Source organism: Notamacropus eugenii, chromosome 5, assembly GCF_028372415.1.
Source record: "Notamacropus eugenii isolate mMacEug1 chromosome 5, mMacEug1.pri_v2, whole genome shotgun sequence".
Classification (NCBI taxonomy): Eukaryota; Metazoa; Chordata; class Mammalia; order Diprotodontia; family Macropodidae; genus Notamacropus; species Notamacropus eugenii.
Genome location: NC_092876.1, coordinates 369,571,862 through 369,595,019, shown reverse-complemented (window position 1 = coordinate 369,595,019; position 23,158 = coordinate 369,571,862). Strand labels below are relative to the sequence as shown.

Genomic DNA, 23,158 nt, shown 5'->3' with positions numbered 1-23,158 from the left:
GCAACCATGAATGACATCCTCAGCAAAACTGTGATCTAAGACAATTACAAAGGTTTGGAGTCTGAATGCACACAGAACCTAGCATACTTTTTTCACTTTATTCTTTCTCATGGCTTTTCTTTTGTTTCTTTCACAATTGTGACTGATATCGCGAAATGTTTTACGTGATAGCAAACAATATCAAATTGCCTACCATTTTCAGAAGAGAGAAGAGGAGGGAGGGAAAAAAATTTGGAGCTCAAAAGCTTGTAAAATGAATGCTAAAAATTATTGACACATAATTGGGATGAAAAAATAAAATTCTATATTTAAAATATAAAGTGAACATGCATTTCCAGGCAGCATTACCAGAGCATAAGCTTAGGCTATTGAATTGGATTGACCTTTTTATCCAAATAGTCAGCTTATTTTCATCTTATTATCCAGACCAATGTAGAGTTCCAATTCAGTAATTCATTTGCTTTCCAGTTTCTTTAATATTTTTTAAAAAAATTTCTCCTTCACCTAGAGTGAATGAATCAGTCAATCAACAAAATATTTATTCAACACCTCTTATATACCAGTTACTATACCGGGTACACAGATAGAAAAGAATTCATATTCACAATTCAAAACAGCAAAATTGAAATGGCATTATCGCATGTCTTTTCCTTTTCAAATTCCTTGTGATATTTTTGCCTCTGCTCAGTAAACACAGGCAAACAAGCCCGGTCTTAAAGGCACATATCTTATTAAATTTCCTTCATTTTTTGTTATATTGCTCTACTCTTTAACTTGTAATAGTCATACACGACCTTAGAAAGTAGGAAAGATACAATTTATTTTTAATAGGGTTCCAAACCTCCAAGCAAATTCCTAGACCAGTTTTGCAATCTTTATGCATTATTCCTATGTGATGAATTCCCCTCTAGGCCATTTATGATTGTGGATAAACCTGGGTTTACATACCTTTCAAAAAAGCAGCAAATTGTTATTAATTGTAAAGTATCTGAGTAGCCAATTTCCTTCCTCTTCTTGATTTGGATACTTTCTAACTCTGAGATCTTTATTGGAATGTGGGCAGAAAAAGGTACATAAATTCTAGGCAACTATGAGTAATGATTGGTCTGTTTAAAAAACAATAGTAACTATAGGGAAGGGGATGAAAGTTGGGTAAAAAAGAAACTTCTGCATGAAGGAAGGATATCTCTTCTCAATACATCCTTGTCAACTGTTATGACAGATTGAACTGTGAATTATTTGCTACAGGGAAAAGTTAAAAGATTTGTATTGATCTGTTATAGCCACAAAGATGATCCTCTGTAAGTAGCGTTATCATTAAATTGGTAGGATAATTAGGTATTAGCATAGTTGTGAATTTTTTGCTGTATTGTGATGCTATCTTAGCGTGATTTTTGCTGTTGTCCTGCCTGTGGTGGATATGTTATCTTTGTGGACATAACAGATTTTCAGCTGTCTCATAGTGTCATGTAATAGGGTGACTTGGCCTAAAGCCAGGCAAAGGTAAGTTCCATTTATGACATTTCCACTTACCTCAGAAATCCGCAGTAAAAGGAAGGTCAAGAATCTTTACAAATGCTTTAATGTATATTTCCAGTCCGAATCTAAGATTTCATAAGTATTAGAGAAATGAAAGAAACATAAAACTTTTACATCCTTTTAGCAAAGTGTTTTTTATTGTAAGGGCTTAAAAAATACCAAATATAAATTGTTAGGAAATAAAAAGGACAGAAGAAAAAACTTTAGTGAATAGATACCATAATTGTTTTTAAAGCTAGATAAAAATTATTTGAAAATATATGTACATCAACAGATGAAATCCTTGTTGCAGTAAAACTATAATTCCCCTAAGGCATTTTTACCGAGAAATTGGGCCTTCCTTGAAGGAAAGTCCAGGACTCTCCTTTTTACAAGAAAGTTCAGAACTCTCCTTCCAGAAAAGGCAGAACCTTCCTGTTGTGAAAGAAGATTCAAATGGCAATGTGTCAAAAATCTCCAAACACTGCAAAAAAAAAGAATAATATCTCATTAGGAGAAGATACTAAGCATCACCAGGGATTTCTTTCTCATCTTTTTCTACTGTGATCTCTCCTGACTCATTCTGATCTCATCCAGTTCACCTCAGTCTTTTCTTACCTCAAGCTCTATATGTAATATGTAAAGAAGCTTGATTTTCAAAATCATATATGTGCATACATACATATATATACATATAAGTATACACACATGTGCATGTGTGAAGTAGTTTAATAGGTCAGCCTACCTAATCATATTTTGTGTTAAATGCTTGAGATGATCACATCTTAGGGAAATTTAAAATCAGCGTATTATTCTCTCCTGTATACATATAAACTGATTATCAAGTTTCCCAGTAATCTTATTAGTCTTGTTAAAATCAGAATCTGATCACACGTATTTTTCATATTGAGGGCATGTTTTGATCTTCATGTCAGGGTTTCTCTTTTGCCAATATTTAATTTACTTTTCAGTTTAAACTGGTTTTTGCCCGTCCTAACAACTCCCTTGGTTCTGTGGCTGCTAAACGCTCCTGGCTGAAACTTTAATGATGTAGACTCAGCCAATAAGTACAATATAGCTATGACATATCATAGTATTCTGTCCTCCACCCTGCACTCAAAAAAATAATGATTCATAATAAGTACCTTACTTGAAAATGAACCAAGGTCAATAATGCTTGTTTTGAATTAGCTCTTTTCTTCTATGCTTGGAGACTCGTGAAGCCACAAGTAGGTCACCTATATGTTCTCCTTCCATTCATCATCAATGGATAAAACAAATTTAACTTTATTCTTCCCTCAGCAAATGTGCCTTGTACATACCAATTTCATCAGCAGTGGTAGACAGAATCTCAATAGTGGAAAGGATTTCAAAGACCATCTAACTTAATTCATATCTGAACAACAGCAACAACAAAAAAAACCCTATAACGTGGATATTTAGCTGTTAGGAAGCTTTCCTTACATTAAAATTAAATTAAAATTACCTGTTATTCCTGATTCTAAGAGCTAAGCAAAATGTCTATTTTCTCCTCCACTTGAGCTCTCTTATATATACAGATAGCAACTGCATCCCAAACAAGTGTTCTGGTTAAATGGGCCCAAGTCCTTCAACAAATCCTCATATGACATGATTTCAAAACTCTTCATTCAAATTACCCTCTTCTGGACACATCAAAGTTCTGTGTAAGATATGATCTCCAGAACTAAGTATTGCATATTAACTCAAGACTTTGGTCCAATAAGTGCACATATATACAGCAGGACCTAACTGAAAGTAGCCTAAGGTTGCTTTATCTGTTTTGATTTCCATATCATGCTTTTGACAATATTAAGTTTGTGGTCCATTTAAATTGGCAGAACTTTCAAAGGAACTGAAAATCTATGGAGCCATGCCTCCACTCTCATACTTGTGAAGTTGATATTTTGATCCCTAATCCAAGACAACATTTATTTTTATTTAATTTCATCTGAGATTTGGCCCAAAGTTCTAGCCTATCAAGATCTTTAGAGATCTTAATTGTAATGCAGTATGTAACTTCTGCAAATTTGATAAGTATGCCAGCTATGCCCTTCTCAAAGTCATTGATTTAAAAAATTGTTAAATAATACAGAACTCAGGACAGATTCCTGGGCCACTCTACTAGAAATTGCCTTTCAAGTTGACATCAAACAACGATTGCTTTTTGAGTTGTCACTGAATCACCTCTGAATTCACCTAATTCTAATACTACCTAGCTCTTATCTCTTCATCTTTTCTACAAGAATTGAAAGAAATTTTGTCAAATGCTTTCCTAAAATCTAGGTAAGCAATACCAGTATAGTGACCCTGTCAAAAAAAAAAAAAAAAAAAAAAAAGGAAAAGATGTTAGCCTGCTATGTACTGTGTTTAATTAACCCAATGCTGACTCTTTGTGATCACTACTTCCCTTGTCTACATCTTCATCAACCATTGCTTTAATGATCTCAGTAGTCTCTCTCTTTTTAATTGAAATATTTACCCTTTAAAAAAAGTATTACATCCCTCTAATTCTCAATAATATTTCAGAGATCACTGGCAGTGACTTAGCAATTATGACTGCCAGATCTTTCCATACCTAGGTTGTTCATCAGGTTTGGTGACTTGAACTTGTAATAGCCAGGTACTGTCTTAGTATCTGACAGCTAAAGTCTTAATTACTTATTGGGCATTTTTTTTCTGGCCTTTCCATTAAAAAAAATCTTTTACTTCGGCTGATAAAACATGAGCCTGTTTTTTTGTGGCTGCTGATGGCTCTTGGCAGAGGTAAGTAGCCCTGCTCTTTCTCTGCAGTCCCTTTTCATATCATCTCTCCCCTCCTCTTTGCAGTTCTCCTATTTTGACACTTCTCTTTTCCCCAAATGCAGCTTTAAAGCAAAGCAGAACTCTTTTTGTTTTCCTTAGCATTGATTGCCAGCTTCAGCTCACTCTGAACTTTCATATTCTCAACAGGATTTTTAGAGCACTGTGCTGTGTTTTTGTATTGTCCTTTATTGCTGACTTGCTCTTATCTTCTATTTATCTCTTTTAAAAATGTAAATTGGTCAGTGAGTTCCATGTACATCCCCTTAAATTGCTCCTTATGCAACTCTCCATTTTCTTTTTTACTAAAATTGTTTTTATTTGTGTCTTTAAAATTTTATTCTTGAGGGTTTTCTATCCTTCTGGGAGGATTTCATATATATGTGTTTATATATGTATGTAACTATATAAATATATGTGCACATATGCATGTACACATATATACATGTGTATACATACATTTTAGACACATACATATCCATACACACACATTTATATATATATATACTACTTAGTCTTTCTCTAAATTCTTTGAAATCTGCTCTCCTTGGATGTAAGGTACATGGAAAACTATGTCTGACTTTTTTCTATAATAAATTTTAAAATAATATTAGTTTTCACTCAAGGTTTCTACCATTTCTACTCCAGCAACAAGTTCTTCCCTGGTAAAAATGAGATGTAGAAGTTCCTCTTAACAGTTCCTCCAGCATTTTGAAAGATAAAATTATTATTGAGGTAAGCAAAAAATGTATTAGCTGGTTTGTTTTTTTCAGAGAGAATGCCTGCAGATGTCCCTATAACCAGTCCCCATCACTACTGTTCTCAAGTCTCTATGTCGGGCTTGTGATTTGTTTCCCCAACTCCTTAATTTTCTGCCATTGTCGATCTTTAACCTGATATCTTTCTCTAGTTTCTTGATTTCCCTACATGAGTATATCTTCTTAAATTTACTTTTCTACTTTCCATTGCTCCCAACCTTTCCTTATTAGATATTGTTTCTTTTGAATGAAATATATCTTTTCAACCACATTCATGTCTCAGTCACAGGATTCATCCTCAGACGCAGTAAAATCTAAGATATCAGATTCATCTTTATGTGTTGTTATCTGGTATACTTTACCTATTAGTCAGTCTTTGTGCATTTGTCTGTCATCTGAAAACACAGATTTTATCACTGGCTCTTTTCCTGGATTCATCAACCATAAACTTCTGAGTATCTCCACCACGATTCTTCTTGTTCTCTATGGTATCTAATTGGATAACTAACATCAGCAGTGTTCTCTCTTCCTCTTCTTTGAGAATGGCTTTACAGCTATTACAGCTAAGGCTGTTAGTGGTCCATTTCCCTTTTCTCATCTATCTCAATTTCCTGCCTCCCAACCTCCTGACATAAATGAGGGTTGCTCTATCTTTTCTCAGATACTTCAATGTTATTTTTATGCTGAAGGCTTTCTTCTACAAGGTTCTAAGACAACTCCAAAAGATTCATGATGGAAAAATGATATCCTCATCTAGAGAAAGAACTATGGAGTCTAAATACATATTAAAGCATACTATTTGCTTCCTCTCTCAATTTTTTTCTTTCGCATGGTTTCTCCCATTCATCTAATTTTTCTTTACAACATGACTAATGTGAAAATATGTTTAGTGAAGAATGTATATGTAGATCCTTTGTCAGACTGTTCACCATCTTGAGGAGGGGGAGGGAAGGGAGGTGGAGAAAATTAAAAACTCAAAAACTTATTGAAGTGGATGTTGAAAACTAAAATTAAATAAATTATTTTAAAGGAAAAAAGTTATTTGAATGTGGCAGATATACCAAAAATGTACACTAATTTTCTCTACTCTCTATTCTTTTTTTTTTCACCTTCCAAGATTTTATTTTCTTCTAATTCCAACCCCAGCAGCAAAAAAACCCCAACAAAACACAAGACATTGGTCACTTGGTATTCATCTTGATAGTCACAAGCCCCTCACCTATGTAACCCATAGGAACCCAGATGGGAGATCTCTCCAGATCTCAAACCATTGTGTGAAAAAGAAGCAAGCCTGTAAAGCACTTTCCCAAAAGAGAATCACTTACTCCAATGTCAGAACAAGGCCATCCCCAGGAATTTATAAAACAAACACTGAATGTAATCGTGTCTCTTTTTCCATCAAGCCAATGGAAACAATCAGTCTATACAAGTTCAGACAAGCAGAGTCTGAGGCTCCCTTGCAATCTCCAAGACTTGAAGAGGTCAAGTCTATAGAATTGGCCCCAATGACCTCATTAAACAAGGTCACACCAATTGACAGACATCTCCTCTTCCTTTTTCATGAGCAGGACCAAGCCATACTTCTTCTGGAGGATGACTGCAGTCTGTGTCAGTGCACAGGCCGGTGGAATAATTCTGTAGTTTCCTGGAACTGACAAGTCCACCACTGTGGAGCCAAGTCGACTTGCAGGACTTTTTACATTTCCGATTGCTCCTCCATCAAAGACTAAGGCCAGAGATCCTGGAATTCCTTAACATTCAGCGAACTTGGCTGTGAGCTAATGTTGGTACTAGTGAGGGCGAGGGATCCTGAGAACATCTGAGCCAAATCTCTCATGAAGGAGTGGTCAGGTATCCGAATAACTAAGTGGAGTGAAAGGATTCTGGTCCTGGTTGAGCTCTCCTGAACGTTCCATCACCAGGGTCACAGGACCAGGCAGCAAGTCCTCCAGGAGCTCTTGGGGACCGTCACCTGACAGTGTCGGCCACCAGGCCCAGACACACGACCAGCGGCTTGGTCTGGCAGCGGCCCTTGAGGCTGTACACCACCCCGAGGGCCGCGGAGCAGCGGGCTGAGCAGGCCACGCCGAACAGCACGTCCGTGGGGACAGCGACCAGGCCGCCCGCGCGGAGCGCGGTCCCCGCGGCGGACAGGGCTTCGGACCAGCCTTCCAGGCCTTGCTTGGAGCCCGCGTCCGGAAGGGAACGAGGGTCAGCAAGACCCCGGGGGAGCTGCAGACACCGGACCCCAGGTCCGGAGGGCAGGGAGCCTTCTCCCTCCCCACGGCTGCGGCCTCCAGGGCAGCCAGCGCTGCAGGTGGAGGCGCCCGCCCCGGCCTCATGGGCGGGTCAGCCTCCACTCCCCATTTTTCTGCAAGTAAGCAGCCTCAGTCTCTCGTCTTTCCTACTTGTGGTCCATCTGGGGATGTATGTGGCAGATTCCTTGGGGGAAGCTGAAGTTGTCACTCACATTCTCACGTCATCTGCATCTTTTTACGTGATTAGCCTCCTCCCCCTTCTTTTTACATTGCAAATATCTTACCTACGGCCAGTTTCCAACCTCTTGTCTTTTTTTTTTAATCCTGTCCTAACTTCCATCTTCTCTTTCAAGGGTTCCTTCTATTCAAATGGCTTTCTTTTCTTCGTTTCCTTCAGCTGAAGCTCTTCTCTTTCTGTTTCTGCTTCCATTCTCTTTTGATCCTTTTGCTCATGTCTTTTTCCTGGACTTTATCCCCTTCACCTTGAGCTTTCTTCATTCATCTCCAAACTTTTCCCTTCTCTATCTTCTCCTCAAGTCCTCTCAATTTTCCCTTCTCTGAATGAAATATCTGATCTACTTTAAAAGTCTTCCATCTAAGTTTTGCACAATTCATTTTCCTCTTTCAGTTCAAATTATTCTGTTTCTCCCACACAACCTTCTCCTAATATGACAATTTTTAAATTGAATTTTAATTTTTAATTAACAAGTATTTTCACCTTCTCACTTTCCCCATAATGATAAAAAAGAAAGAAAAATACCACTTAACAGTTATTCATAGTTAAGGAAAAAAATCAGAGAAACCTTGGAAGACTTAGATGCTCTGATTCTATAGGAAGTGAACATAAACAAAGAATAATTTTTATTCTAACAGCACTGTAGTAATGAACAATTTTGAAAGATGAACACAATCAGGAATGATGATTATAGAAGACTAGTGTTAAATAATACTATCCACCCCTTGACAGAGAAATCATATTCTGCATACGCAGAATGAGACACATTTTGGGGTATAAGACAAATTTAATATGACAATACAGATTTTTTTAAAAGATAAATTAAGTGCCTATATCAGGAAGGGGTAAGGGAGAGAGGGGAAGAAAGTTTGGAACTCAAAAGCTTGTGGAACTAACTGAATGTTGTAAACTGAAAATAAATAAACAATTTTTAAAAAGATAAATTAAATGGTAATTATTTACCAAAAAATGTCCATCAATCAATAGGTATTTATTAAGGACATATTATGGATCAGGCTCTGTACAAAGGTAATCCCAGTTATAAAATCAAATGAAAAATGAAACTTCCAAATTCTCAGAAAGCTTACATTCTGTTAAAGGATATAACAGATGCATATTTAAATATATGCAGAAGAATTATATTCCCCAAAAATATAAAATGTAAAGCAGTTAAATATATTTAAAAGCAATTAGGAAGGGAAAGTACCAACAGTTGAGGGAATCAAGAAAGGTTTTGTATAAAAGACAGTACTTGAACTACATCTAGAAGGAAATTACAAGGTAGAAGTAAGAATGGTAACTTCAAATATAAGAAAAGTCATTGCAAAAGAAAGCAGAAGGAAAATGGACTACCATGTGCTAGAAACAAAAGTCTATCATATTGTAAAGTATGGAAAGGATAGTAACATATAATGATGAAAAATAGTATTTTGGTTTTTTTAAATGTAGCATTCTGAATTCAAATAGTAAGAAAGAATTCACAAACAGTGGAGATAATTACAGAAGCATTTAGCGTGATATAGTTAAGTATTTTTCAAAGTTTTCCTATGATCTTATAAAGTTTGGGGTTTTTCATGAAGCTTTATGATATTCTAAAGTAGAATTAAAGGGCCTTAAAAGCCAAACAAAAGATTTTATGTTTAATTTTCGAGGCTGTAGGAAGTCACTGAAATAGGGAAGTTGTAGTTTCACACATGGAAAATCGTAGCTTTTGAACTGTGTGAAAGCTGAATCAGAGTGGAGAGAGACTTGACACAAGGAGATTGACTATTTTGAGGTCCTTTGTTCTCTTTGTATAGTAAACAGCGATAAGGACCTGATCTTTGTTGGTGGCTATAAACTAGAGAAAAAGTGGGTTGAGGTGACTGATATGTAGGTAGAAATAGCAAGATCTGGCAATATGAGGTGAGGAAGACTGAGAGTTCAAGGATAACACCAAAGTTATGAACCTCAAAGACTAAGAACAAAGACAGATGCCATAGCTAGCAGGTATTACCACAGACAACACACTCCATGATCTTTTACTCCTCTCTTCATGGAGAATAATTGATTCCTCCTAGATCACACTTTTCTTGTTTCAGTAGGTGGGTTGTGATCTTCATATCAGACTACACTTCCACCCAAACCTTTTAAAACTTCTGTGTCAGAGACTGGAGATTTGCTTAGAGCAAATGAGGTTCTAGCCACCACAGCTGACTATGGGAATGACCTGCATTCTAGCCTGGGAGTAAAATGACCTTTTGTTCCACAAGGATCCCTTTCTCTGCGATTTTAAAGAGTATATGCACAGGTAATTAACAAACATAATCACTTGAAGATAGGTCTAGAGTCACCTGATAGTCAAATTCTGTTCGTCAGGAATAAATTTTGAAATCTCTGATCTTCTTTTTAAATTATGAGTGTTTCCAGCTAGTCAATGTTTTCGATATTTTCAATGACCATTATAACAAAATGCTGACATGCAGTTCACAGCATCTGTAATGGACCACATGTAAAGCAAAAAATGAGAATAAAGAAATATCTTAAAAGAATAATGAGAAAATCATGTAAAACATCTATTAGGAGACAGACCCAAGGATGGAAAGTGCCCATATCCTTCCTCAGTTCTTAAAGGGAAGGTCATACATGGCAGTCTGAGTCCATCGTTCCATGAAGTAGAGGTTGGCCTGCCACAATCATTCACCAGGCTGAGAACATATAACACAGGGACTCAATCTCCATGCTGCCATGGCCATTAAGAGATTACTGTTAACTCTGAGGAAAATGGTTTTAGTTGAGTATGAGTTTTGGAGATCTTATTGTTAAGGATTGAGAATCGAGTAAGAAATGAGGAAATGTTCATCATGAATTTAGACATTTTGACTGGAATGGAATCAGCACCAGGTGCTTTACCATATGAAAGAAGCCTAATGGCTTCACAACCTCTTCTTCAGTTGGAAGTTCAGCTAAGGAGGGATTGACTTCAACCTGAGGTAAATGGTCAATAACCTCAGCACTGATTGACGATGATCTGTTGAGAACACTATGGAAGTGTTCAGCCCATCTCTTTAGGATCATGTCCTGATCACTAATCAATGTGGCTCCATCAGCACTGAGTAGTTGTGATGCATCATAGGTTTTTGGTCCATAAATAGCTTTCAGGGCATCATAAAAGCACTTTAGATTGTTACTATCAGCATAAAACTGAATTTCATCTGCCTTCTTACTGAGCCAGGAATCCTACATCTCTCTAAGTTTTGCTTGTACTTTACTTTTGATGGAATTACATACTGCCTTCTTAGAGGTGGATGAACTATCCTGCTGGTAAAACCTGTGGAGTTCTCATTTTTCATTTAACAGCTTCTGGATTTCCCCATCATTTTCATCAAACCAGGCTTGGTGTTTGAGAGTGTTCTGACCCAGATGAGCAAATGCAATGATGTCCACCGAATATCTGAAAGCTGCCCACTCCTTTTCTGCTCCACTGTTGTCAACTGTGTGTTGGTTCAACTTTCCTTCCAAGTTGGCAACAAACTGTTCATGCTCAGAGAAAAAATCTAATTTGTTGATATTAATTCTTCTGGTAGTAATTTTGCTTTGGGGGGGTGTGGCACTTTTGATGAATGCAAATATTTAGCTTCAAAGGATAAGTCATAATCAAAAGATCATAATCAATCCAGCACTTTGTATCACACATTGCCTTTATCACTTGTTGGGGGTGTAAGTTCAGTTCCATGTGGACAGTCTCGGGCGGGTAAAGGTGAGAGCTTCTAAACCTTAGAGTTCTCATGAGGCCCCCCAGAAAACAGCAGGGAATTGAGGAGTGAGATCTCGTGTATTTCCGCCTCTTCCCGCGAGAACGTGATGGGAGAGAGCATCCCCGCCCTCGAGACTGGCCCGGATCTGGGCACACCTATTGTTATCTAACAGGCACGGTATTCAGGTGCAAACTATGTGGCAGGAGAGCTTAAGTAGGGTCAGGAAAGCCTGAAAGCTCTTAGCGCTGAGGGGCCCTTAGAGGACAGAAGGCCCCTCTTCCTTCTCTCCTCTCTTCGCTCTTCCCTCCCCCCTCTCTCCCCACTTCCACTTCTGCTTTCATTCTCTTACTGTAAGATCTTTGCCTCCTTGGGAGATTTCTCTCTCTCTCCTAAGGAAGAGTTCCCCCTGCACATGTAACCAGGACCCTGAATAAAGCCTAACCCTTGTTCGACTCCGGAAAGTCTCTTCTCTCATATGTTTATCCAGTTTGGCCAGCCGAAGACCTACGATAGGTAAGGTAAGACTCGGGTAGCCCTCAGGCCTCTAGGCCTGGCAGTCACTCTCATATCATCTGTCTCTTCTCCTTACAATTATGTAGTCTATTAGCAATGTTTGCTGTGAGGGTGCATCCATGAAGTTTTATTGTGTTTAGGTAAATGGAAAACAGTGTTGGTGATGAGGTCATTAGATGCCCAAGTCTTCAGTAGTAAATGACCATTGCTATTGCTGTTTCCAACCCCATTCCTCCCTAGGACTCCCTGCCAAATCTGGTAGCCTGAGTCTACTCTAGCATTAAAGTCACCCAGAATTATAATCTTGTCCTCTTTTGGCACATTGATGATAAGGGTCGTCTAGGTCTCCATAAAATTTTTCTTTGATCTCATCAGAGTTTATCATAATGGGAGCATAGGCACTGATGATGGTGGCATGGCATTTTCCTGCAAGTGGCAGTCTCACTGTCATGAGACTGTTGTCACTCCTTTTGGCAGGCATACCAGCTTGCTGACTAGACTAGTTTTGATTGCAAAACCTATGCCAGCTTCATGATGCTCCCCTGCACTCTGGCCACTCTTGAAAAATGTGTAACCAGCTCCAGCTTCAGTAAACTGGCCTTCATTTTTCAACCTTTTTTCAAGGATACCTCCATTGTCCATCTCTATAAAGGTAAAGGGAATAGATTTTGTCCTGCAACAGTCACAGGGGGGTTTCTCTCTTAGTCACTGTTGGCAAGATTCTTGCTAGAGTCCTCTTTAATAGACTCATTCTTCACCTGGAAGTTGGTCATATACCTGAGAGCAAGTATGGCTTCAGAAAGGACTGAGGAACAGTCGATAATGGTGTTTGCTGCCTGACAACTCCAGGAGAAATGCCAGGAGCAAAACAGATGTCTGTAAAGTACCAAGAGCAGAGCAGAGGCCTGTATACAACATTTGTAGATCTGACCAAAGCCTTTGATACTGTTGGTCGTTCAGGCTTATGGAAAATTATATCAAAATTTGGTTGTCCAAAGAAGTTCATCAGTATTGTACATCAATTTCATCATGGCATGTTTGCCTGGGTTCTGGATAGTGGATAATGCTCTCGTGCTTTCCCAGTCACTAATGGGGTGAAACGGTGCTATGTGTTTGCTCCTATGCTTTTTAGCATGATGTTTTCAGCCATGTTGTCAAATGCTTTCAATGAAGATGAACACGGCATCAAAGTCAACTACCATACTGATGGTTAAGTTCTTCAATTTGAAAAGGCTACAAGCCAAGACAAAAGTGGAGGGAGTGTTGGTGGGTGATTTTCTGTTTGCAGATGATTGTGCACTTAAGGAAGCCTCTGAAGCTGAGATGCAACAAAGTATGGATCAATTCTGTGCTGTCTGTGCTAATTTTGGCCTAATAATTAACATCAAGAAAACACAGGTGCTCCATTAACCACTACCATACCATCCATATATGGAACTACACGTTACAACAAATGGAGAAATTTTGAATGCTGTGCACAAGTTCCTTTACCTTGGTAGTGTACTTTCCAAGGATGTACACATTGACAATGAGGATGATGCATGTATTGCCAGAGCTAGCTCAGTGTTTGGGAGGCTCCAAAGAAAAGTTTGGGAGAGAAGAGGTATTTAACTGACTACCAAACTGAAGGTCTACAGAGTCGTTGTGCTGACCTCATTGTTATATGCCTGTGAAACATGGACAGTCTACCAGCTCCATGCCAGGAAACCTAATTCCTTCCATTTGAACTGTCTTAGGAAGATTCTGAAGATCACCTGGCAGGATAAGATATTAGACACTGAGGTCTTTGCTTGAATTTAAATGCCAAATATTCAAACTGTGCTTCAAAGACTGCAACTCTGATGGGCTGACCACGTTGTTTGAATGCTTGCCAAAAAGACTATTTTATGGAGAACTCTCATGGGGCAGGCAGTCACATGGTGGTCAGAAGAAGTGATACAAGGACACTCTCAAGATCTCCCTCAAGAACTTTGGATTTGATTGTGTGACGTGGGAGACACTGGCACAGGACCACTCAGCATGGCATGCCTACATCAGAAAAGGTGCTGTATGAGCAAAGCAGAAATGAAACAGCACAAAGGAAACATAGGATGTGCAAATTTGAAGTAACCACCCCAAATGTTCATGTGGAGTCTCTGTGCCCAATCTGTGGTAGAGCATAGCTCATATTGGCCGAATCAGCCACATTTGTACACATTGAAACTTCACTTTATAATGGTGATATCATTTTGGTCCTCTTTGAGAACAAAGGACAACAACCAACCAAACCAAGACATTTTGAATGAGAAAAAGAGAAAATATATAAGATGATAGTTTGAGGGAATTGTAGGGTTTGGTAAAGATTGTTTTTTGTATTTTTGTTTTGTTTTGTTCTTAAAGATACAGGACAGAAACCTGTAAGAAAGCAGTAGAAAATGAATCAGTAGGTAAGAAAAGGTTTCAACCTGTTAATAGAGAACAGGATCAAGAGCAGATGTAGAGGCTGACTTTGAAAATGAGAATTATCTCATTATAAGAGGAATGGAGGAAAAGAGAATGGAGAATAATGACATGGGTTTTGAGACCCTGTCTTTTGAGAAAGGGAAGAAAGGAAATACACAATGAATGACCTCAGTTTTCTTAGTGAAGTGACAAGGTCTTCATGTGAAAGAGTGTAGGAGGAAAAAGTATAGAAGACAAGAGAAAAGAAGAGAAGGTTTAGAATAGGATAGAAATAGGATTCTCCTTTGGAGAATAGGATAGAAAATCAATTAAGAATTTAAAAAAATATTTTCCTCCTACAACGAGGATCCCCCAAATCCAATCTGTTGCCAAGGCTGGACTATTGAAATAGCCCACTGGTGGGTCTGCCTACTTCAAGTCTCTCCCCCCTCCAACATTCCAATCCATTCTCCATTTAGACATTGAAGTGATTTTCCTAAAGTTCAGGTTGAACCATATCACATGCCAACACACACACACACACACACACACACACACACACACACACACACACACACACTGAACTTCAGTGGCTCCCTACATGAGAAAATACAAAATGCTCTGTTTGACATTCAAAGCACCTCATAACCTAGCCCCTATCTACCTTTACAGTCTTCTCATGCCTTATTCCCAGCCATGTACCCTTGGATCCAATAACACTGGCCTCCTTGTTCTTCCATGAATAAGCCACTCCATCTCCCAACTCTAGGTATGTTCTCTCTGTTTTGCATGCCTCATGCGTTCTCCTTCGTTGTCTCTCCCTCCTTGCTCGCCTGGCTTCTTTCAAGTCCCAGCTAAAATCCCATCTTCTACAGGCTTCCTTTCCTCAGTCTCCTAATTCTAGTGCCTTCCTTCTTTTAATAATTTCCTATTTATCTTGTACATAGTTTACATGTATATATTTGTGTGCAAGCTACTCCTCCACTAAGCAAAGAGCTCCCTGATAGCAGGGACTGTCTTTTGCCCCTTTTTGCATCGCCATTGCTTAACATTGACTAAGTGGGTCACATAGTGAGTACTTAATAAATGTTGATTGATTGATATAAGCAAAATTTATATAATATAATGGGGCATTGGAATATGTCCGGACTGCCTAACACAGAGGCCTTCTGCATCCTCCTACCACATGGGTGAGTAGCCTGCTTTGACTGTCTATGTAGCCAGAACAAGCTGCTTTAAAAAAAAAACAAAAACCTGAAACTATCAAACTGAGACAGTTTCACTCTTTCTTGCTTTTTCCTGCTGTTCCAGAGGATAAAGATCATAGTTCATTCTCTAAACACACATCCTGAACTGAAGCAGGAGGGAGAAGGGGGAATTCTGCCCCCCCCCCCCCCCCCCCCGCCCCAGCAATCTCATTTACTTGGCTCTGATAAGTGAACCTGGAGGTATTTGTTTCTATTTGGTGTCATTTGTCTTTCTCAGTTGCTGGGAGTTAGGTGGCACATTGGATATAGCACCTAGCTTGGAGTTAAGATAACCTGAGTTCAAATCTAGCCTCAGATATTAGTAGTTATTTGACCCTGGAAAAGTCACTTAATGCTATTTGCCCTAGTTTCCTCATCTGTAAAATGAGCTGGAGAAGGAAATGGCAAATCACTTCAGTATCTCTGCCAAGAAAACTCCAAATAGGATCATAAAAAGTTGGATGTGCTTGAAACAACTACACAACAACAAAAGTTTTTTTAAGTTTCGGGAGCTGGCAGTGATCTTCAGTGGACCTGGATATTCAAGCCATGGTGACCTTGGAGTCAGGATTCCAGCAAGGAAGTCCCGAGAAGCCAGAGTACTTGGGACCGGAGCCCTAAATTGGATTTGGACTGTGTTCTATAGGAGCTGAGTGGAGTTAGGAATCTAATTCTCCTCTCCTCCCCAGAGACGGAGGTGTACTAGGGGTATGGATATTAAGCTCTACATACTGTAGAGTAAATTTGTAGTAGCAGAGAATCCTCAGGGAGGGGAGAAAAATAACATAGAGTCAGTGCTAGGGTAATCAGTGTTCTTGTAGTGTACCCTCATTGGTTTTGTGAATGCTTCAAACTCTGTTTAACTACATGTTAGGAACAGACAAGAAGAATATTAGAATTAGTCCAGAGCTGAGATTAAATAAGGGACAAGCATAGAGAGGGAAAAAGGGATGAAAGAGTTGAGATTAGAGGAAGTCATTTTAGGTATCTTAAAAGTAACTCTAATATTTCATTTTAAAAATATAAGATGCTCATGTTTTCATTTTTTAGAAAATACTTATAGATGGATAGTGGAGTATGTTCTTTCTATTATTATTTTTACCTTTCCTCCTCTCCTATTTAATACCATATGCCTATACTTTTTTGTCCTATATTTATGAAGCCTTATAGATGAAGAAACTATACTTAAGGTTTTAGCACTAAAGGGTGTGAAGGGAGACACATTTCTCCTAAGAGAATTTTTGTGTGATTATAGAGTGTCATAGCACCTAAATATAAATATTTATGAAGCTAATAATGTTAAAATTTGTAGACTAAAATTTATATTTTCCAGCTAAATTAAGTTTAGAGGTGGTGGTGGAGGGGAAAGGGCAGTTATTTAAGATAACCAAAACAAAGATGCAACCTTTGATGCTTCTCAAGACGTAGAAGAGGATGTGGTTTTAGTTATTTCTTCTTAAGATAATGTTAAGATAATATAAGATAAGATAATGTACAGTTAGAGTTAGTCATTTTCATTTTACATTGACTATTTTCTTTTGTTTCAAAAAAAAGTTTTCTAAAAATCTTAAGCCTATTATGGTATGATAAAAATTTATGATAAATTATCACACCACAGGAAAAATGTGATAAATTGGATATAATGAAAACCTATATTTAGGCTCAAAAGTGCAGTTTTGCGATAAGTATATTTGTGAAATACAATATGACTTGGCTCTCTCTCTAATTTTAGTATCTTACTTATACACAAAATCAAAACCAGCAAAAATATAAGGAATTTAGATTTTTCAGGCAAGCATCACTGTTCCAAAGAGAAGACAATTAACAAATATTTTACTGTTCTCACTTGCATAAAAATTAAATCACCTGAAAACTTTGTTTTAGAGATATAAAATGACTAAGGAAATGCTTTTGTGTGTGTGTGGTTAAAGAAGGAAGTTTGTGGTTTTCTACCTAAATGGAACACACTCCTGAATAATGTTTGAAAAAATTTTAGTCATTATGAATTTGACAAAAATCAGCAGTCATGAACATTTCCTTACACAAAGAATAGAAAAAGAATATTGTATATAACACCATGAATATCTATCCATGCAGCTTGTTTTAAATATATTCAAAAATATTTAATCTAACATTGTGGCTCCAGTATCATCCTGCTTCTCTGTGCCCTCTTATTAACTTCCTTCTGCTCTCTTTTGTGTATTTTAATACTGATCCATTGATGCTCTTTCTTTCCTTTTTTTAAGAGTCACTTCCACTAATATTCTTCTCCTAAACTCTCCCCCGAATGGTGTGGGGAGAAGTATTCCTTTATACTAAATAAACATAAAAAAGTAAAAATAAATCTACATATATTGGTCCTCTGTGAAAATGTTTCATTTTATACTTAGTCCATCACTCCTCTGGCAAGAGGTAGGAAACATAATTCATCATAAATTTAGTGAAGTCTTGATTGGTCATTGCATTGATTATTTTTTTTTGAGTCTTCAGTTTTCTTTCTAGTTTCTAGTTTTGATTTTTTCCCCTTATAATCATCGCATAATTCTTTTTCCTGGGTCTTCTCACTTACCTCTGAACTAAATCACAAAACTCTTCTGAGGTTTCTCTATATTTGTCCCTTTCTATATCTAATGGTACATTCATATACCATAATTTCTTCAGCCAATTGATGAATACTGACTTTGTTTCCAGTTCTTTTCTAAAACAAATGGTGCTGCTATAAACATTTTTGTGCCTATGGAATCTTTCATTCTGCCTTTGAACTCTTGGGAATATATGGCTAGAAATAGGAACATATGGTCAAAGAGTATTAAGGTACATTCAGGACTTTATAGTTGAGGAAACTGAGGCAAACAGGTTAAATGACTTAACTAAGGTCATGTAGCTAATAAGTCTCTGAGGTTGGATTTGAACTCAAATCTTCCTAACTCCAGGCCCAGAGCTCTGTCCATGGCACAGCTATCTGCCTCATAATCCTTACTAGCAAAAATGACATTAAAGAAGAGACATTGCCATCTGCTTTGCTGCTGCACCTTAACGACAATGGGACCTTTCCATCAGACTTGCAGTTGAAAGTATCCCTTTGTGTTGTCTCCTCCAGTCGAATGTGAACTTCATGAAAGCCAGAACTGTTTTACTTTTTGATTTGTATTCCCAGTGCTTAGAACTTATAGTAAGTGCTTAATAAATGCTTTATTCATCCATTTATTCTTGATTTTTAGATAGATATGATTTATCGTTAACATCTGTTAAGGCATTTATACTTATGCTTGCTAATGTTTGCTATATTACGGCAAAAAGTCTTTTTGGTACCTACTTAATATTTTCATCTGATTTTGTTACTTTTTATTGTTAAAATTCATTATGTTTAAGGACTTCCTGATATTGAATCAATTCTGTATTCTTGGAGCAAATCTAATCTGGTCATAGTGTATTTTTTTTAAAGAATTTTTATTGTAGCATCTTTTAGTAAGGTATTATTTAATATTTTGTATTGACATTTCTTAGGGATAGTGGTCTATAATTTTCTTTCTCTGCTTTAACTCTTCCTGATTTTGTTATTAGAGTTGTATTTGTCTCATAGAAGGAATTTAATAAGATCCCTTTTCCTATGTTTGCAAATATTCTTCACTTATTTGATAAAATTCACCTTTAAATCCATCTGCTTTATTTTTTTCTCCTTTGTGAAAATATTTATGGCTATCCAATTTCTTTTCTGAGATTAGCTGATTCAGTTTCTTTATTTCTTATTTCATTAATCTGATCATTTCACATTTTTGTAAATATTCATCCATTTCATTTTAATTATCAATTTTGTTCAGATGTAATTGAAGAAATGAGATTTTAATAATTTTTTCAATTTCACCTTTATTTGGAGGGAAGAGAAGGAAATAAACAGTTATATGCTAAGCATTTTATAAATATTGTCTCATTTGATCCTCACAACAATATTATGAGATGGGTATTGTTATCACCATTTTACGGCTAAGGAAACTAAGGCAAACAAGGTAAGTGACTTGCCTAGAGTCACACTGCGAGTAAGTGTCTTGAGCTGGATTCGAACTCTAACTACCCTCCCCACTCCCTTTCCAGTCTTCTTACACCTTACACACCACCATATACTCTTTGGTCCAGTCACACTGGGCTCCTGGATCTTCCAGGAACAAGATACTCCCTTTCATGGTTCCAAATATTTTAACTGGCTGTCCTCCATGGCTGAAATGCTCTTCTTTCTCATCATTGCCTACTGACTTCTCTAGCTTCCTTCAAGTATCAACTAAAATCTTACCTTCTATAGGAAGCCTTTCCCAGTCCCTCTTAATCTTAATGCCTTCCCTCTATTAATTATTTCCTATTTATCCACTATATAGTTTGTTTTAACATATTTATTTGTTGTATCCTCCATTAGATAATGAGGTCCTTGAGGGCAGGGATAATCCTCTTCCTTTCTTTATATGGTCAATGCTTAGCACAGTGTCTGGCACATAGTAGGAGCTTAATAAATGCTTATTTCTTGTCTGCCTGATTGCTTGACTGACTGCCTAACAAGGTTGGCAGCTGAGAGCTGCAGAAAACTCATAGAGTAAACATAGGCAGATTTTGCTTCCAAGAAAGGCTGGAAGATGGCAGCAACAAGAAAAATAGCAAAGCAGCAGATGCTACTATATAGCAACAGTTCACACACACACATACACACACACATACACACACACACACACACACCTTCTAGATTGTAGCAACAGTTCAATGATATCCCAATATGTACATGTTTGTGTACATACATACATACATGCATGCATATACACACACATCTACATCTATATCTACTTTTACATCTACATATATGTTTGGTGATTAATAAATTCCTTTTGAATTAAATTGAAGTGGTATAAGCATTTGCAGGAAAGTGTAACCCTACATTTTGGGGGAAGATTTTCCTTGTTTTTTTTTTTTATTTTATTTTGTAGTGCTATTCCTTATCTTTTGAGTTGAACTATTGTGTTCAGATCATTCCTTTGATGCTTAGTTGCTGTGCGATCATTATCAAATCACCTAGCTTCTCTGGAGGTCTAATAAAAGAAATATTAGTGGGCATCCATGAACTATGGTTTTGAATTTCTAATTTACCAAAAGTTGTCCTTGAACCTGGGACTTACTTTGGGGGAGATCCACAAGTGAGGGGGTGCAAACTCTGTAGAGATAAGGACTAAATTTCTGAGAAGAGTTGTTACTATGCATTCTTTCCTTCCTAACTTGGGGCTTAGATATGAGTCTCATATCTGTTTTATATGCTTTATAAAATATGTATTCTAGTCAAATGTTTTTTGCGGCCTTGGTTACTTACAGATAAACTGAATAATAACTAGACAAAAATTGTTTAAATTTGTTGACATGTCATTTCCACGTTAGCTTACTAATAATGACCTTAAAATAGTATGAATAGCAGCAAGTATCATCAAAGAGATGGGCAGTGTGGGACAGTGGAAAGATCACTAGTTGAAGAACTTGAATTCAAAGCCTTCCTCTGATGTTTAAATCCCCTGTAATCATGGGTAAGGAATTTAGCCTTCTCTTGGTTTGTTTTCTCATCTGCAAAATGAATGTGTTGGAGTAAATGTCCAAAGAGATCTCTCCCAGCTATAATAATGAGACAGGAGACATATTTATGGAAGTAAACTTTCCAAAGCAGTTACTTGAGAATATGTCAAAAGAGTTCAGAAACAAATTTAATTGCAGAGGTGCCCTTTCTAAGCAAATAACCATGGCCTTGAGGTAACTGAATATGACAAAGTTTATCAGTTTATATTTAATCTGAATCCTTCCATATCCTTATAGACCCCCCTTTGCAGATCCCCCTTTGCAGATTCCTCTTTGCAATATATGTATTGTTCTCTTATTACGTTAGCTTCTTGAGATTGGAAGTCACTAACTCACAGTCATGGTCCATTTCTTTGGGTTGTCAATGAAAGGCATTTCTGAACGAAGCTTCGACTTTTAAACAAATCCCTATTTTCATTCACAATCAGGACAAGGACCACCTAAGGCCTTATTTGAAGTTCTCCAATTGTTAATCCTTTCAAGGTTACTTTGTATCTACTTTGTAAATGTCTCTATATCTACAAATTGTTTCCAATGTATTATAATTTACATTCTAATATAAAGGGACTGGGAACTGTTTCACTCTTGTTGCCATATTCCAAGTGCTTAGTATAGAACCTGGTACATAAGAAACAATAAATGCTCTCCTGCTGGATTGATTTTAGTCTTAGAATAAAATAAATATTCTTGAACTTATTCCTTACACATTGTTGGCTCATTTCAACCTTAGGGTTATGTAATTTAATAATACCTAATAAAAATGTACATTTGTTTTCTCTGTCATTTCTTAGGAAAATTTTTATTGTATTTGAATCAATAAATCACAGAGAATAAATTTTATTTCAAATATCCCAAGACAATTTTTTCTTCAGATTCTTTTTCAGGGCACCAATTACTTCCCTGTTTCTCAGGCTATAAATAAAGGGGTTTAAAAAGGGAATGACTATTGTATAAAAAATAGCAACTGGCATGTTCTTATCTCCTTCATTAACAGAACCTGGTCGAATGTACATGAAGAGAAGAGAACCATAGAATATTGAGACAGACACAAAATGGGATGCACAAGTGGAAAAGGCTTTGCCTCTCCCCTCTTTGGATTTCATTCTGAAGATAGTGAAAAGGATGTAAAGATAAGAAACTAAGATAATGACTATGGTAAAAACTAGAATTGAGCCTGAAAATATATACATCATCAGTTCATTAATATAAGGGTCAACACAGGACAATCTGAACAATGGAATGACATCACAAAAAAAATGATTTATTCGATAAGACCCACAGAAAATTAACCTGAATACAAAACCTACATGAACTGCAGAAGTCAGATTACCACCTATGTATGACACAATAAGCATCTGAATGCAGAACTTTTTTGACATCATGATGGGATAATGCAATGGGTTACAGATGGCCACATAACGGTCATATGCCATGGCTGCCAGAAGAAAACAGTCTGAAGTTTCAACCACACAAAGAAAATAAAATTGTGTCATGCATTCATAGATGGAAATCATCCTTTCCTTGGAAACGAGGTTCACCAACATGTTAGGAGTTACAGCACAGCCACAGCAAGCATCCATAAGAGCCAAGTTACCAAGAAAGAAATACATAGATGTGTGAAGCTGAGGTTCAGTTGAAATTAATATTGCCAGTCCAAGATTCCCAACAATGGTCATCAGATAGATTACAAGGAATACCATAAATAACATGACCTTCATCTCTGGGTGATTTGTAAAACCAATGAGGATAAAGTCAGTCTTCAAGGTCTGATTTTCCTCAGCCATCTTGAGCTTTTCTGTTGAAAACAGGAATCGTGTATACATAAGAATGTAACACTATACCTGCTTTTTCTTTATTTCTTTGGCCCAAAGGCACCCCTTCCCTTCTCCTGTGTTGTCTCCTAAAATCTAATGCAGGTCTAAGGGAAGATTATTCTCCCTAAAATGTCAATTTATTTAGTCAGAAACCCTCAAAGTTTTGAGTTCCAGGTAAAGTACCAAATTGGTTGGACATAGTCATTTAAAAAATATCATTTAGGAGAATAACCACCTCA

The 23,158-nt window shown here is 37.1% G+C and overlaps 1 protein-coding gene and 1 pseudogene across 1 annotated transcript; both read right to left on the bottom strand.

The window, feature by feature from the left end:
• Positions 1-6,512: 6,512 nt before the first annotated feature.
• LOC140506718 (threonylcarbamoyl-AMP synthase pseudogene) lies at positions 6,513-7,534 on the bottom strand (annotated as a pseudogene).
• A 14,413-nt stretch (positions 7,535-21,947) lies between these two features.
• LOC140506715 (olfactory receptor 5K1-like) lies at positions 21,948-22,928 on the bottom strand. The gene has a single exon (XM_072614188.1). It carries the CDS (start codon positions 22,926-22,928, stop codon positions 21,948-21,950), a length of 981 nt encoding a protein of 326 aa, XP_072470289.1.
• Positions 22,929-23,158: the final 230 nt, after the last annotated feature.